At 33.0% G+C, this 16069-nt stretch overlaps 1 protein-coding gene across 2 annotated transcripts in view; it reads left to right on the top strand.

Moving 5' to 3' along the window:
- Positions 1–16069, top strand: part of AFF4 (ALF transcription elongation factor 4) — a 79980-nt gene that overhangs the window by 61408 nt on the left and 2503 nt on the right. For both annotated transcript variants that reach the window (XM_051978251.1, XM_051978252.1), the window contains 9 exons: positions 552–640; positions 3707–3938; positions 9260–9354; positions 10482–10545; positions 10657–10793; positions 11066–11137; positions 12010–12103; positions 12955–12998; positions 15101–15321. In XM_051978251.1, coding sequence (XP_051834211.1) covers positions 552–640; positions 3707–3938; positions 9260–9354; positions 10482–10545; positions 10657–10793; positions 11066–11137; positions 12010–12103; positions 12955–12998; positions 15101–15321 — 1048 coding nt within the window. The remainder of the gene's footprint in view (positions 1–551; positions 641–3706; positions 3939–9259; positions 9355–10481; positions 10546–10656; positions 10794–11065; positions 11138–12009; positions 12104–12954; positions 12999–15100; positions 15322–16069) is intronic.

The following is a 16069-nucleotide window of genomic DNA, read 5'->3' as shown; positions in this document are numbered from 1 at the left end:
TCTGTCACTAATATCATACTTGAAAACACATTAAAAGCCTTCAGCTATATGCTCTTGAGTTTGTTTATATAAGTGGAAATGGGTGATCACCAAGCTCCTGTAATGGCTTAAAATTCATTGTTCAGTCATACTCAGTTATGTCCAATTCTTCATGACCCCATTCTTGGCACAAATACTAGAATGAATTGCCATTTCCTATTTTAGCTCTTTTTACAAATGAAGAACTGAGGCAAACGGGGTTAGTGATTTGCCCAGAATCATACAACTGGTAAGTAGCAGAGGCCAGATTTGAACTCAGGGAGGTGAACGTTCCCTGACTCCAGACCTAGTATTATATTATCCATTGTGGCACCTAGCTGCCTTAGAAGACTAAAGAGCCATATTTGGAAGACTCAATGAAACTTGTGATTTGGGGGAACCCTTGATCATCTTGTGTATTTATTGCTAGTGTCTGCTAAGTATAAACCACTTCAGGAATACTAGAAAATTGAAGTTTAAAGGAACGTGATTGAATTTATTCCCAAAAGACATTATGTTCTTTTTTCATCTAGAATGAAGATGATAACCGAGCCTCCGAGAGCAAGAAACCTAAGATTGAGGAGAAGAGTTCATCAGGCCATAAGACATCCAGCAATAGAGAGTGAGTCCCAATGTTTGTTGAAAATTGATGTAATTATTATTTTTTTTGAATTTTATTTAATAATTACTTTATATTGACAGAATCCATGCCAGGGTAATTTTTTTACAACATTATCTCTTGCACTTGTTTCTGTTCCGATTTTTCCCCTCCCTCCCTCCACCCCCTCCCCTAGATGGCAAGCAGTTTTATATATGTTAGATATGTTGCAGTATATCCTAGATACAATATATGTTTGCAGAACCGAACAGTTCTCTTGTTGCACAGGGAGAATTGGATTCAGAAGGTAAAAATAACCCGGGAAGAAAAACAAAAATGCAGATAGTTTACATTCGTTTCCCAGTGTTCTTTCTTTGGGTGTTGCTGCTTCTGTCCGTCATTTATCAATTGAAACTCAGTTAGGTCTCTTTGTCAAAGAGATCCACTTCCATCAGAATATGTCCTCATACCATATCGTTGTCGAAGTGTATAATGATCTCTTGGTTCTGCTCATTTCACTTAGCATCAGTTCATGTAAGTCTCGCCAAGCCTCTCTGTATTCATCCTGCTGGTCATTTCTTACAGAACAATAATATTCCATAACGTTCATATACCACAATTTACCCAGCCATTCTCCAATTGATGGGGATCCATTCAAGAAAATTGATGTAATTATTATGTAGTATTTGTCATTGCATATAACTACTGATATTAGACTCTGCCTAATGGATTCTGTCAATATAAAGTAATTATTAAATAAAATAAAATATTAAAAAAAAAAAGACTCTGCCTAATATGTGATTCAGGCAGGTAATAAATGTTACAACATAAGGGAAATACATGTTTTTCCACATGAATTTCCAAGGCAATATCATATTTGCTGTATTGTACTTGAAACTATGCCTTTAATTCTTGTTGTACTTTTAATACCAATTTTACTTTTTTTCTTATTACTAAGACCTTTAACATAGTTGAAAAGTAAATGAAGATAAAGATGTTGTCATTTTTTTTTTTCTGGGTTTTGGGAGCATTGTTTCATGTATTCTACAAAGAGTACAATGACGTCATATAAGCATCTGCAGACAAAGCCACATACCATCCTTCTCTTCCTGGATTATAAACTCATAATCAGAAAGTGAAGAAACCGGGTTCCAGATATATATGCAATCTAAAATTTTAAAGCCGCATTACTATTTCAAGGAGAATAGAAAGAGGTTAACTTTCACAGATGTGAATAGGGAAAGAATTCTTAATCAAATAACAGATAGAGGTCATCATAAAAGAGCATATAAATTTTTTGATTATGTAAAATCAAAAAATCTTTTTGCATACAAAATGCAGATAAAATAAAAGAAGCTTTGAATCTTTGCAAAAAATCCTCATTAAGTATTAAAGATCTGTATCTACGGCTCCTGGAATCAGTAGAATCTGAGTTCAGATCCATCCTCAGACATTAGCTGTGTGACCCTGGGCAAATCACTTAATCCCAGTTGCCTATAAAAATTATACACTATCAGGAACCATATGCAAAAATGCTTTTAAGTGAACAGTTGTAAAAGAAATGTAGGTTGTCAATTTTTTCATCTCACATTCTAAAACTTGTCAAAAATTACTCCCTCCCACTACTCCCCAATACACTGTTCATGAAGATGTGCTTTGGTACAGCCATCCCAGAAAGCAATTTTGGAATTATGCAAAAATGGTTAAAGAATTCTTGATCTTGGGCCCAGTTATCCTACTACTAGGTACATGCTCCTGAGAGATAAAAAATGAAAGTGTCCAATATATTTATGAAAATATAGGAGCAATTAGGAGCAATTGTAATGATATCAAAGAATTGGAAATAAAATGGGTGTCTATTAATTGGGGAATGAATCTATAATCTTATATATTTTGGATCAAGTGGTAGTTGAGTGATAATATAACTAGCACTTAATGTAATACTTTTAAGTTTGCAAAATACTTTACAAGTATTTGTTTTATCCTCACAGCAGTCATGGGAAGTAAGTGCTTTTTTTTTTTTTTTTTAACAGAGGAGGAAACTGAGGCAGGCAGTATTTAAATGCACATAGGAATTAATTAATGCTTATGGTCAGATTTAAATTCAGATCTTTCTGATTTCAAACTCAATCCCCTATTCACTATGCCATCTAATTGCCTCTGGTAATAGGAATGTAGCAAAATTTTGTACATTAAGAAATTAACAAATATGAGGAATTCAGAAAAAAAAAAAGCAGAACATTATACACAGGTATGACAGCAGTTGAAATGAATATATTATTAAAAAGGAAGCCAAACTCTGAGTAATTGGAAAAACCTGAAATGAATTTGAAGAACAGATCATGGAACTCTCTTCTTCACTTCTCAGCAGAGAAGCAGGGGGACCATAGGGGTAGAATGGGGCCTTCACTGTCAGATGCAGATGTAGCTCTTATTTTTGCTTATCTCTTTTTCTTTGTTAAGAAAAAGAATTCATTTGGAAGGGGTTGGGGGGAATGACTATAAATGACTGATCTTCAGAAATGACTGATGTAAAAGCAAAAGGTATCAGTAAAACTTTTTTAAATTAAAAAAAAGTTTATTGATAATCAGTGAACATCTTTCATTAGGAAGAAATCATTTATGTTATATGCTTTAAAATAATACTTATTTTTATTAATAGCTTTTGTTTTTGTGTTTTCATGTCTGAACATATCCCTCCCCTGACTAATATTGAGCCGTATGAAAAGCTTTGATAAAGCTTTAAAAAGTAGGAAAAAAAGCCGGCATAATGAACCAACACATTGACTGTGTCTGACAACATACGAAATATTCAATAAATACTTCATAAAAAGCGGAGGGGAACATTTTCGTGACATTTCTTCAAAGCCAATCTTGGCTGTTATTTGTTTTTGGAAGAGTAAATGGAGTAAATGGAAGAGTAAAAGTCATTAATGCATATTTAAATCAGACCCTGATCATCAAATGCTAAGAACAAAGTTGATTTTTCTTTAAGGGCATGGGTGGGGGGAATAAATACTCAAGTCATCTATAGTCTTCCTATTTCTTCCTCCATTTGGAGAATTAAATTTCATTTATTTGATTTGGCAGGTCATCCAAACAGAGTGCTGTGAAAGAGAAGGATCCATTGCCTTCTCCTGCTGGGCCTATTCCTGTGAAAGACTCAAAAACTGAGCATGGATCTAGGAAGAGAACAGTCAGCCAGTCATCTTCCTTAAAATCTACTAATAGCAGCAACAAGGAAAGTAGTGGTAAAAATAGTTCTACTTCCAAGCAGAAAAAGACAGAAGGAAAAGTTTTTAGTAGTTCCAAGGAAGCCAAGGTAAGAATTTAGAGGCCTTCTCAAAGGATTAGCCCTTTGAAGACTTATTTGCTTTAAATTTTGGTTTACATGTAACTTTTCCAATGTGGTATTTCTGATTGGCATTTTAAAAAAACTTGCTAAAAACGTACTTTAGTTAAAATATGTATATATTCTATAGACCCCAGACATTAGTAACAAAACCCATCATTTTGATAGAAAACTTAAGTACTGAAAACAACTGAGACTCATCTTCGAGTAGGCAGGAATCAGAATGTTGCATATATTGTCAAATTCACTCTATGTATATTTTGTAATTATGAGGTCAAAACAAAAGGTACAATAAAACATGAAAAGAGAGAGAGAGAGATTATGAAAACAGCCTAATAAATGGTTAACTACATGTTAATTAAGATTAACCCCATAGTTTTAAGATGCTTATTGATTGTAAAAGTTTAGTTTGCTAAGTAAATAATTGGCTTAGAGTTTTGGTATGAGATTTGAGGGTTAGATTTCTTTAAATTTCTAGCTGAATAATTAAGGTGACATATGTAAAATGAGCTCAGTCATTCAGCTTTTTGAGAGCCAAGGTTTTTTGCTGAGCCAGCCTTGATTCAATTTAAAGCCTTTCATAATTGTAAAGAGATACCAGTCAAAATTTTCATCTAATTTATAAAGCAGAGCATTTTGAAAAAGAAATTTTTAAAATTTTGAATTTTCCTAGGTAAAAATTTTAACCTTTTATATGAATCTCTCTTCACACTATCATGGTAATTAAGGAAACTCCTTAAAGACTAAATAAAAAAAGTAGAATTGAACTACTGTCCTAGGATATTGGGACCTCGTATTAACGTTATTGAGTTTAGATTCCATAAGTTAGCAAAATTTTGAAAATAGTGTTTAATTCATTAATTTGGCTGTCTTACCTAGAAATTCTTTTCAATTTATTTTATTTTATTTTTCCAAATGCCTGTGAAGATAGTTTTCAGCATTCATTTTTGTAAGACTTAGTGGTTTAAATTTTTTTCCTCCCTTCCTTACTCCCCCCCCCCCCCAAGATAGCAAACAATCCATTAAAGGTTAAATATGTGCAGTCCTTTTAAAACATAATTCCATATTTGTCATTGTGCAAGAAAAATCAGACTAAATTGGTAAAAAAAAAAATCACAAGAAAGAAAAAACAAACAAATAGACAAACAAAAAGGTGAAAATTATTATGGTTTGATCACATTCAGTCTCCATGGTTCTCTGGATGCAAATGGCATTTTCCTTCCCAAGTCTTCTGGAATTGTCTTGAATCATGGCATTGTTAAACACTAATTTATGAATGCTAAGCTTAAGTGTAAGTGTTCAGTGTGTTTGGGCTCTATTAGGCAATAGCTAATAACTAGCTACTAAACACTACTCAGTCAGAATGAAGGAGCAGATGTGAATGAGCAGAGACTCAGAAGTTACAGTGATAGATGTATCTGAAGAGAATGGAATAAAGGTGGGGGGCATTAGAGTCCCCTGCTTACATCAGAATTTAATCTGCTTGACAATTTGAGGTGACTCAGGCAGCTATGACCACTGGGCATAGCAGTTTTCTTTAAATTATTATCATAGGGCATCATTAGTGGTACTGTGCTGTGTCTTATGTTACTTTTGGCAAGCTATACAATTGAAATCTAGACTGGCAGATAAATGTGTTGGGAGTTAGGTACAAAGGTCTGAGGACAGGGTTGAGCAAGTAAGACACAGCTCGGAGCTGGCCAGCATGGTGTACTAGGGCAAGAAGTAGTCCCAGATCCAGCACAGAGTGTACTGAACCTTGTACAGGAAGCAGGAACAGGTGTGAACTGGTGGGTCTGTCACTTATCCTTCAGAGCTCAATTTTCCTCTAGTTAATGTGCACTGAGGAGAGGACCTGTTGCTAGGAGTGGTGATCTGGAGGAAAGAGTAGTGTGACACAAGGCGAGGGTCTCTAAAAACTGAGCAGCAAGTGTGTGACTGTGACTGTTAAACTGGAGTGCATAGGATCTTAAATCCAGCCTCCATCCTGGCCTCAATCTTGCAGCAGAATAACAAATTCAGGGAATGTAAGTCAAAGAGAAGCTTACATTTTTGTCATTTAGAACCTTAGAGCTTTCTGGGTATTTGACAATATTTGAGTCCAGCAGCTTATTAGTAGAGTTTCAGTTAGAAGTAAGTCCATAGTTGTATTAATTGAGACCCAGATCCAGGACAGGGACTTGTAGAGTTTAGACCTTAAAACAGGAAACAAATTTTTCTCTATATCAGATTGTTTTAGCTCATTGAAAACTTGCATCCTAAGCTATTCCTGAGATCCTTGAAGTACTAATAATCTGGAAAAAGTGGTAGGATCTAAGACAATACAAAACAGGACCAAGCATAGTCTAAATATTCACTTCAAATGTGGTAAGAGTCTTCTAGCTTTAAAATGAAGTCCAAATTTAGAAAGTCAGGAAAAAATGACATTATAATATGCTATAAACATAAACAAAGAATCTAGCATTAAAGAGATGTTGTGGTGACAAGGATGCCCAAGTCACACACATTAGGAGAGAATGACTACCAAAAAAAACCCTGATTGACCATAAAATCAGCTAGCATTACTGGAAGGAACAAATTGAATGTTTTAAAAAAGTTAAGTTACTTTATAAATAAAATGAGAGCCCTTCAGGAAAGAATTAATAAAATAAATAAGAGCTGTGGAAAAAAGGATTAGAGAATTAGCATTTTACCATAAAGTATAAAACCTGACCCAAGCAACAAAAAAATATGAAAAATTAGAATCGACCGAATAGAAGTTAATGACTCCCTGAGATTACAAGAAATATTATAATAAAAGTTAAAGGATTAAACAACAACAAAAAAAAGGTATCACAATGAAAACAACTGACCTGAAAAACAAATAAAGGAGCTTTTGAATCATTGGATTTACCTGAAAGTCATGACAAAAAATAGTCTAGCCATTATATTTCAGAAAATGTTGAAAGAAAACAGCCTGAATCTATTAGAATTAGACAGTAAAATAAAAATAGAAAGATCCATTATTTTCATTATTTGGTATATGTTTCTGTTTCTTATAGCATAGTATTATTCCAAGACATTTGGATTAGAATTTGTTTACCAATTCCCCAATCAGTAAGCATCTACTTAGTTTATAATTCTTTGATACCTCAAAAAAGTGCTGTTATAAATATTTTGTTATATGTGAAATCTTTTTGTCAGTGACAAGCTTGGGAAACATAAGCCTAACAATGGCATCTCCAAGTCACAGGATATGAACATCTCAGCTACTTTCTTTACTAACATAATTTGAAAGGGCTTTTCAGAATGGTTGTATTAATTCACAGCTACACTTACAGTGCATTCATGTAACCATTTCTACAACCTCTTTACAATTTACTGGCTGCTCTCTTGTTATTTTTAACAATTTGTTAAAGATATTATGTAAAATCTCAGGGTTGTTTTGATTTGTAATTTTCTTATTAGGGATTTGTAGCAATATTCTACAGTAAATTCAAAATGGCTATGTAATCTGAATATATAAGAGAAGCAGATCATAAGACTTTTTACAGCTATGGGTCAGAGGTGACTTGTTAACTAAACTAGAGATATAGCAATTGAAGAACATATAACAGATAATTTTGATGACAGTAAATTGAAAAGCTTTACGTAAACAGAATTAATGCATCTAAGATAAAGGATGTAGTAAACTGAAGGAAAAATCTTTTTAAGTTATATATTGTACCAAGATATATTTTATAAATCCCTAATAAGAAAAATACAGGTATCTCCCAACTGCCTATAGTGTACCTCCCCTTATTCCATTGGTTCTTTAAATTTACTATTTTCAACACCATCTCTCATGATCAGTTTCTAAGTCCTTTCAGTTCTATGACATTTCTTAAATTAATCTCCTATTTCTCTGTTTTTGCTGTCATTACCCTGATATATAGATTCTTATTATCATCTGTCTGAACTCTTGTTAAAAATCTTCTTAACAAGTATCCTCACCTTCTAATCTTTCCCCATCTAATCCATTTCTCATACCCATATCTTGAATGATCTGTCTTGTGCATACTTCTGATAATGTCATTCTTTTGCTCAGAAATTATTAGTAATTTCCTTTTGCCTATTAAAAAAGAGTCTCTCCTAAAATATAAGGACCTTCACAACATGCTGCCACACTCAATTTCTTATATTACTTTCTTCTGCCTTTGGTTGTTTTGTTTTGGGGACTGAATCTTCCTATCTTATCCAGTATGAACCAGGTGCAATAGCCACTCACAGTACCAATCCCAATACTGATCAACATGAAAGCTTTAGATAGCTCCATTTTTTTGATTTGGGACATTTTGTCCTTCCTGGCTCCCCCATGCCATACTGTTGCTAGACTTAAACTTTAACTCTGCTATAGCTCAAAACTCTACAATTCAAACAATCCATCAGCTTCAGCCTCTCCAGCAGCAGATTTAAAGTATGTGCCTTCAAATCTGGCCACATTGTTAATTATGCTGGAAATGTTTTCCTTTCCCTTTTCCTATTGAACCTTCAGAACCCAACTTAATGACATCTTATAAAATAGATTAGAGCTAGAAAGAATTTTAGCCTACTCTCATTTTGCAGATGTGAAAACTGATGTTCATGAAGATGAAATGACTTGTCTACAATCTTATAGTAATAGTCAGAATTTGAATCTTTCTTCCAAATTCCAAATTCCAAATCCTTTCTATTATACTATTTTCCCCTGTCAACAAAACCTCTTTCTTCAGACCTCACATAGTACTTGTTTTGCCATTTTCTAAAGCATTTGACTATTGAATATTTTTGTATTTTCTTCCATCAGCTAGAGTGTGAGCTCCATAAAGGCGAGAACCACGTCTAAATTTTATGCTTCCTCCATTCTACCATGAATAGAAATTTTTTTTATTGTCTTTATATAGGCACATAATCTAGGAATGAGTGAGAGTGAACTTGATGTTCAGTATCAAAAAACAGAATTACTAATCCATGCATGAAAATAATGCCTATTAGGCTTATTGATTTACTATATTATTTACTATTAATTCTAAGAAGTAATATGATTTTGACCATAGATCCATGTGTTTGTTATGTTTTCAGTGATATGAATAAAATGAAAAATAACTTTCTGACCATTTTGGGAAAAAGTTTGGTTTATGAAGCATTATGAATGGAAATGAATTGCAAAAATAAAAGGAGCTGATCCATATGTTATCTTAAAGTAGAAAATAATTTTTGTGTTATTTACATATCTTATTAACTCTTTAGCTGGCAATTGCTTGTTTCAAGTGTGCTAATTACCTTTTTTTTAGGAAAAGATTCCAAGTAGTTCTTCAAACTATCCTCCAGCTTCACAAATTCCTGATAGCTCTAAAATACGAAGAGCAAAGCTGGCCTTTGATGACAGGTAAAGTGAATGGAAATGTGTCTGTGTACACAAAGCTTCCCATCATTAAACTAGTGACAGATTGTAGATATGAATGTCTTGTCATGATTAGAGTTCCTGACATAGTGTGTGTAAAAATGTTAAAACTTTAGAAGATGCATTCTTACCTTTCTTGTGATAGCATAATATACTCCAATATGAGTACAAAATCTTCCTCAAGACGTTAAAATGTACTTCAAGTTATATGTTCACTCTTAATAACAGAATATTATATGGAAAAAATAAATGACTTTTTCTGAGATTAAACTATGAAGATCGTTCCATTATTATTTTTATAACACCTATATTCAAAAAGTTATCTCTTGGATTTGTACTCAATCTCAGAAGTAAATTAGGTTACTAAATACTTCATACTAGAAAGTGTAGAAAATAGTATCTTCCTGGTGTCTCATTTTGCTTTCTGAAATATTAAATATATTTATTTGAATCCAATCTGGCAAGCAGTTATTCAGTGGCTGATGGTAGATGCTGAGATATAAGAACAAAACAAAAAAAAATTGGTGATTAGCCTCACAAAGCTTGCATATTATTGGAAGAAATATAACATATTAACAGAAAGAAGTGAGCACAAGATCATTTGAGGAAGAAGAAAGCACTAACAACAAGGGCATTGCAAAAATATTCATTAGGATGTGGCTCATAAAATTAACCTTGAAAGAACTAGGGATTCTAATAAGTAAATGTGAGAAAGGAGTACATTCCAGGCATAAGGAATAACTTTATATAACAATATGAAGATGGGAAGTAGAATGCTGAGTTTGCAAATAGACCAATTTGAATGGGACTGTAGATTGTGTGAAAAGAAAGTAATATAAGTCAGCTTGAAAACAGAATTGGGTGCCATAATGACAAAGAGTTTTAAATTCCAAATTTTGGCATTTGTAATATATCCTAGAGGCAATAGGAAATAATGAAATAATCAAAACTTTGTTGATTTATATTTTGCTTGCAACAATTAATATATTTGCAAAATAAAATAACTTTGGATTACATACTGTATGTAACTATGAACATTGAACAATTTGAATATTAAACTACAATAGAATGTTATCTTAGAAAAGGTTTTTTTTTTCCCATTTCTGTTGCAGGAATTATTCAGCAGATCATTATTTACAAGAAGCTAAAAAGTTAAAACACAATGCAGATGCTTTGGTATGTTGGCCTTTATATATAGTTTTTTGGAATTAACTATAGTTTTTGCTTTGATTTTAGCCTTCTTTGCAGACTAATATTTCCTTGTTATTATATGTACCTTCTCTTTAGTCTGATAGATTTGAGAAAGCTGTCTATTATCTTGATGCTGTGGTTTCCTTCATTGAATGTGGGAATGCTTTGGAGAAAAATGCTCAGGAATTCAAATCTCCATTCCTTATGTATTCAGAGACTGTAGAGCTAATTAAGTAAGTACATGGAAATATCTGCATCAGCAAGGTCATTAATGCTGATTAACTGATCTGGATGTGAAGAATGCAGCTAATAACAAAAATTTGATCATGGATTGACATAGAGTGACTGACTTCTGAATTAAATGATTTCCTACTTTTTTTAATTTTGAATTTGTTTGATTCTAAGATGTTGGAGGGTGGGAGGAAAGAAGTAACTAGATTAAATGAAGTATTTGATTTTGCTTACATTTTGTGTTCACTAATCTGTGTATTACTTTATGTTACAGATATACTATGAAGCTGAAGAATTACTTGGCACCAGATGCTACAGCTGCAGATAAAAGACTGGCCATTCTTTGGTGTGTAGATTTGTATAAAGTACTACATTTGCACCAGGTTGTGATAAACACAGAATGCTTTCTGATTTGAATATGCACTATTAGTGGTGCTTTTTGTTTTGTTAGGGATTTGTTTTTGTTGATTTTGGGATCTGTGTTATAAGACACAAGAAGTTTAAAAAAAAAAAAAAGAGATTTCTATCTTTCAAATTATAAGACATTATGGAGGGAGGTTGTCTGCCAGATATATCCCTTCATTTTACTTTGGGTAGAGTCTTGGTAGAGTATAGGAACTTTTCTTGGAATATATCTGATGTCTCAGGTATATAGGAAGTGTAATGGGCCGACTTTCTATACTTTTATGGCTTATTTTGAGGGTAGGAAGTCATAAAAAGAGCCAGTCTCAGAAATAGGGGCTTAATTGGTTACTCTTAGAATCATAATGATATCAATGATATTACCTTGTTCAATGTATATAGTTTCTATTTAGTAATTAATAATATTAGTAATAATGTTACTCCTTAATTCTATTTTAGTATTTTAATAATCCATTAAGTTATGAGCTCTTTCAGGCAAGGAACTTTTTTCTTCTTTTTGTATCCCATTATATTTTCAGAACTTATCCTTAGCACATTTTGGACGGTGCCTGGCACTTAAATAATCTTAGGCTCTTAATAAATTTTTATTGATAGTAATTTTATCTTCTCTGGTAATATTAGTATTTGAGTTATTTTTACCTATGACTTAAGTCTAATGTCATTGTCAACTTAGATAACCATTTATTTCAAATAAACTTGAAAAAACAAAAAGTGACTTTTTTTTCCTGAGCTGTCCAGTATTGACATTGTAAACAAATCTTTCTTGTCTGTCTGTCTCTCTCTCTCTCTTTAAAGTCTTCGGTGCCAGTCCTTATTGTACCTGAGATTATTTAAGCTGAAGAAGGAAAATGCTTTGAAATACTCAAAAACATTAACTGAACATTTAAAGGTAAATGTAGCTGATAGAAATATAAATTCAGATTCTCAAATGTAATTTTGTGAAGGGGTTTCATTTTCCACTGCTGCTAGAAATGTCCTTATAATATTTCTGGATATTGGAAGACCGGGGGAGTGGGGAGGACATTACAAGCCATCTGAGTATTGGAGGACTTTTGAGGAGAAGAAGGTAGTTAATGACTGTGTTGAATGTTCATTTTGAGGATTGTTGGGACTTAGGTAGGGTTTCCAATAAGACAGGTTTTTGGTGAACTGCTCTTTGAAATTCCATTTAGATATCTTCAACAGTTTATTTAGCCATATGTAAATAATATTTCAGTATATAAATGCCATTTTCATTAAACTTTAAAATAGACTCTTAACTCCTTGCATTTGTTTTTTTCTGTCCCTACTTCGTTTATTGTCATTCAAGACCATCTACAATCCACTCCCACCCTTCCTTTTTTGAATTTTATCCATCAAAGCTATCCACGAACAAGCTCTGTACATTCCCACTTCTGTAGCTTTATTTCATCAATTCTTTTGCCTGAGATGCCCTTCCTGCTTTTCTGAAAACTTCTAGGCGACTGCTCTTTCATAAAACCTTTTTCACAACTTACTTTTTATCTCCCCAAAACTCAGAGTAATATCTCCCTCTTTTGTATTCATATATTTCTTTATTATGGCTTTCATCTGTGCTGTATGCACATGTGACTTCTCTTTATAAAGGATTATAAGTTCTTTTTGAGGGTAAAAAAACATGCTTTTTGCTTGCTTTGGCAAATACAAAGTTTGTACATAGTAAACATTTGATATTTGTTGATGTAACTGACAAGTAAATTTGTGTGTGTGTTTTGTCTCTAGAATTCCTATAATAATTCTCAAGCTCCATCACCTGGAATGGGAAGGTAGGTAATGTTATTCTTACCCTGTGAAAGAAAAATTATTTCCTAATAGTCCTTTGATGTTTGTTGAATACATAAATTTATGTTATAGTTGGTAATAAAAATAGTTAATATATACTGTACTTCCTTATTCAGAAAGCTCAGTTCCATATATTGACATTTGAAAATTTTATAGATTGAACCTAAAGAATTGCCATGCTTTTTATCCTAAAAATTTGGGACATTCTTAGCTAAATTACTGGATATAATTTGTCTCCTTTGAAACTGAAACTTTTAGGATATTTGACCTTGAAACTACTCAGAAACCCTCAAGTGAGCAGGGCAGAGGTTTACTTCTCTGCTCTTAAAAACCGCTGCTACTAGACCCACCTGTAACACAGGAACTAAGGAGAAAAATTTTGAGGAGTGGGCTCCCCACCCCCAAATACTAACATTCCAATTGATACTAGAGGACGCCTCCAATGATCGATTTGGTTTCAGATCTATTGAATTTTGAGGACATCACATAAGTACAGATGTCAAAAGGCAATTGGAACTGTGGGTAGAGCTTGAGAGAAGTCAGAATTACAGATAAAAATTTGGGAATCCACAGAAGTAAAAGCTCAAGAGTTGACAAGTATTAAAGAGAGGGGAAAGATTAATGAGGGCCACTGATCTAGGAAAGTTATTTCAGAAGAACAAATATATTTGTATCCCCAAAATTCTTAGATGCATTCATTTATACCATCACCTCTAAGTAGAGTTATCTTTTCCACATTGTGACTTTTCCTCATTGTGGTTTCAGTACATTGAGGGTTAGTCCAAGAAATTAAATGGGAATTTGGGGAGATTTTTGTGAGAACCTTAGATGACATGCAAAGCCCAGCAGATGATACAAAAACAAAAAATTTAGAAATTCAGAAATATGTGTGTGTGTGTGTGTGTGTGTGTGTGTGTAATTGACACCTAAACTTTACAGCAAGATGCTCTAAATACCCCCATAAAAGAAAAAATTCTTCTGTGGTATGAAGGGAGAGCCAAAAAATTTTATTCAGATTGGAAGGGACTGCTATCTATAGTAATTTTGTCTATTTGATTTCCCTACACTATATGTAGATTTTTATTATTATGGACTTTTTTGTTCCAATTTTGGTTTAAAAATTGTATCCTCAGGTTAAAACATTAGTATTTTTAATACTTCAGATTGGAATTGAAATGCCTATATATTGTGCATTCATTCATTTGCTTTGAGATTAAATTTTTGCTGACTGTTCTTCCACTTTCAGATGTATTTTTAATATATATTCTGCATATAAAATTATATATGTGTAACTATATAAAATTGTTTTTCCTAAATGGATATCCTGGTAATTACTTAGCATGTCATCATATATTAGTATCCATTGGTAAGATAGTAATGAATTTTGGAACTTTTTCTGAATTAGTCCTATAAAGGTCAAAGTAGCATAAAGCTACTATCACAACTATCACTTGTCTATAAGAAACTACTGTTAGAGTACTGAAGATAGTTGAAAGCTGTGCCTGTTGTTAAATAAAAACAAGCTGTGTCTTGTTAAATAATTTGTATATTTAACATATTTATCATGTATTGGTCAATCTGCTATCTGGGGGAGGGGAAGGAGGGGAAAAATTGGATCAAAAGGTTTGGCAATTGTCAACACTGTAAAATTACCCATGCATATAACTTGTAAATAAAAAGCTATAATTAAAAAATGCTAATAATAAATAAATAATTTGTGTAACACATTATAGTGGTCAAAGTAAAATACTGGGTTCTTTCATTGCCTATTTTAAGAAACGATTTTATATTACATACCTATTGTGAAATACAAAGCCATTTCATTATTCTAGGATTTTATTTTATTTATTACTAGTTATTGATAGATTGATTTGTTTGTTTTGCTGAGGCAATTGAGTCCAGGACATGTTATGTGTCTGAGGCCAGATTTGAACTTGGGTCCTCCTGACTTCAGGGCTGGTGCTCTATCTACTACACTAACCAGCTGCCCCCTATTCTAAGATTTTATGAAAATGGTGAATTTCAGTATATTCTCTGCACCATGTCACAATCAAAGTTATTGCCTTTTCTTTCTATGTACATACAGCAAAGCTGTTGGAATGCCTTCTCCAGTTTCTCCAAAGCTCTCTCCTGGCAATTCAGGAAATTACACTTCAGGGGCAAGCAGTACTTCAGGGAGCAGTTCTTCAGTAACAATTCCACAGAGAATCCACCAGATGGCAGCCAGCTATGTTCAGGTCACTTCCAACTTCCTTTATGCTACGGAAATCTGGGACCAAGCCGAACAGCTTTCTAAGGAGCAAAAAGGTAGGTCTGAGGAAATCATTGTATTAAGAGGATAATAGATGGATTTTTAAAAAACCAAACAAGTTAATTTTTTTTGATTAATATAAGTCTTGGTATTTTTTAAAGTATTGGTATTTATTTTGTATAATCTGTTTTAGGGTTAATGACATTAATTTGTAGATTTCTAGTTTTTAATAAGGATACCTGTAAGACTAATACTATAGTACAGACATTTGTTCTACTAATATCTTTGCTTCGTTGTGATGGGAAGTTGGCTCTAGATATACATACCTGCAAAAAGTAAGAGTCAGTGGCTCCTACCAAGTTAAAAAGGAAAGGTTTTGATCCTAGACCTGATAAGAGACAATATAGATAATGTGTTCATAACCCTCTTCTGTAAGGATCATACTTACTGAATAAGGAGAAGCTCTGTGTTAGGGTGACCACAAAGTGATGAAATTTTTAGCTATGATAACTTTTAGAGACTTAATAAATTATAGAGAGAGTACAGTCTCATTTGGTAACAAAGTTACAGCTTTTTGGGAGGAAAAAGAAACCCCAAAACTTTAAGTCAGCCTCAGTGATACTTTTTGAATTCTTCTAAAAGTGTGTGTGTGTGTGTGTGTGTGTGTGTGTGTGTGTGTCCACTGCTCTAAGATTTAAAATATAATGTAAGCTGTATTGTTAATTCACTTAAAATTTAATTTGCTTTTTTTGGTAGTGAAAACTAGTTAGAGGAATGTAGCACTGAGACGTATTTTGTAGTTAA

The sequence above is a fragment of the Antechinus flavipes genome, chromosome 2, assembly GCF_016432865.1.
Source record: "Antechinus flavipes isolate AdamAnt ecotype Samford, QLD, Australia chromosome 2, AdamAnt_v2, whole genome shotgun sequence".
Classification (NCBI taxonomy): domain Eukaryota; kingdom Metazoa; phylum Chordata; class Mammalia; order Dasyuromorphia; family Dasyuridae; genus Antechinus; species Antechinus flavipes.
Note: the sequence above shows the minus strand (reverse complement) of the source record. Positions and strands in the feature narration are given on the sequence as shown.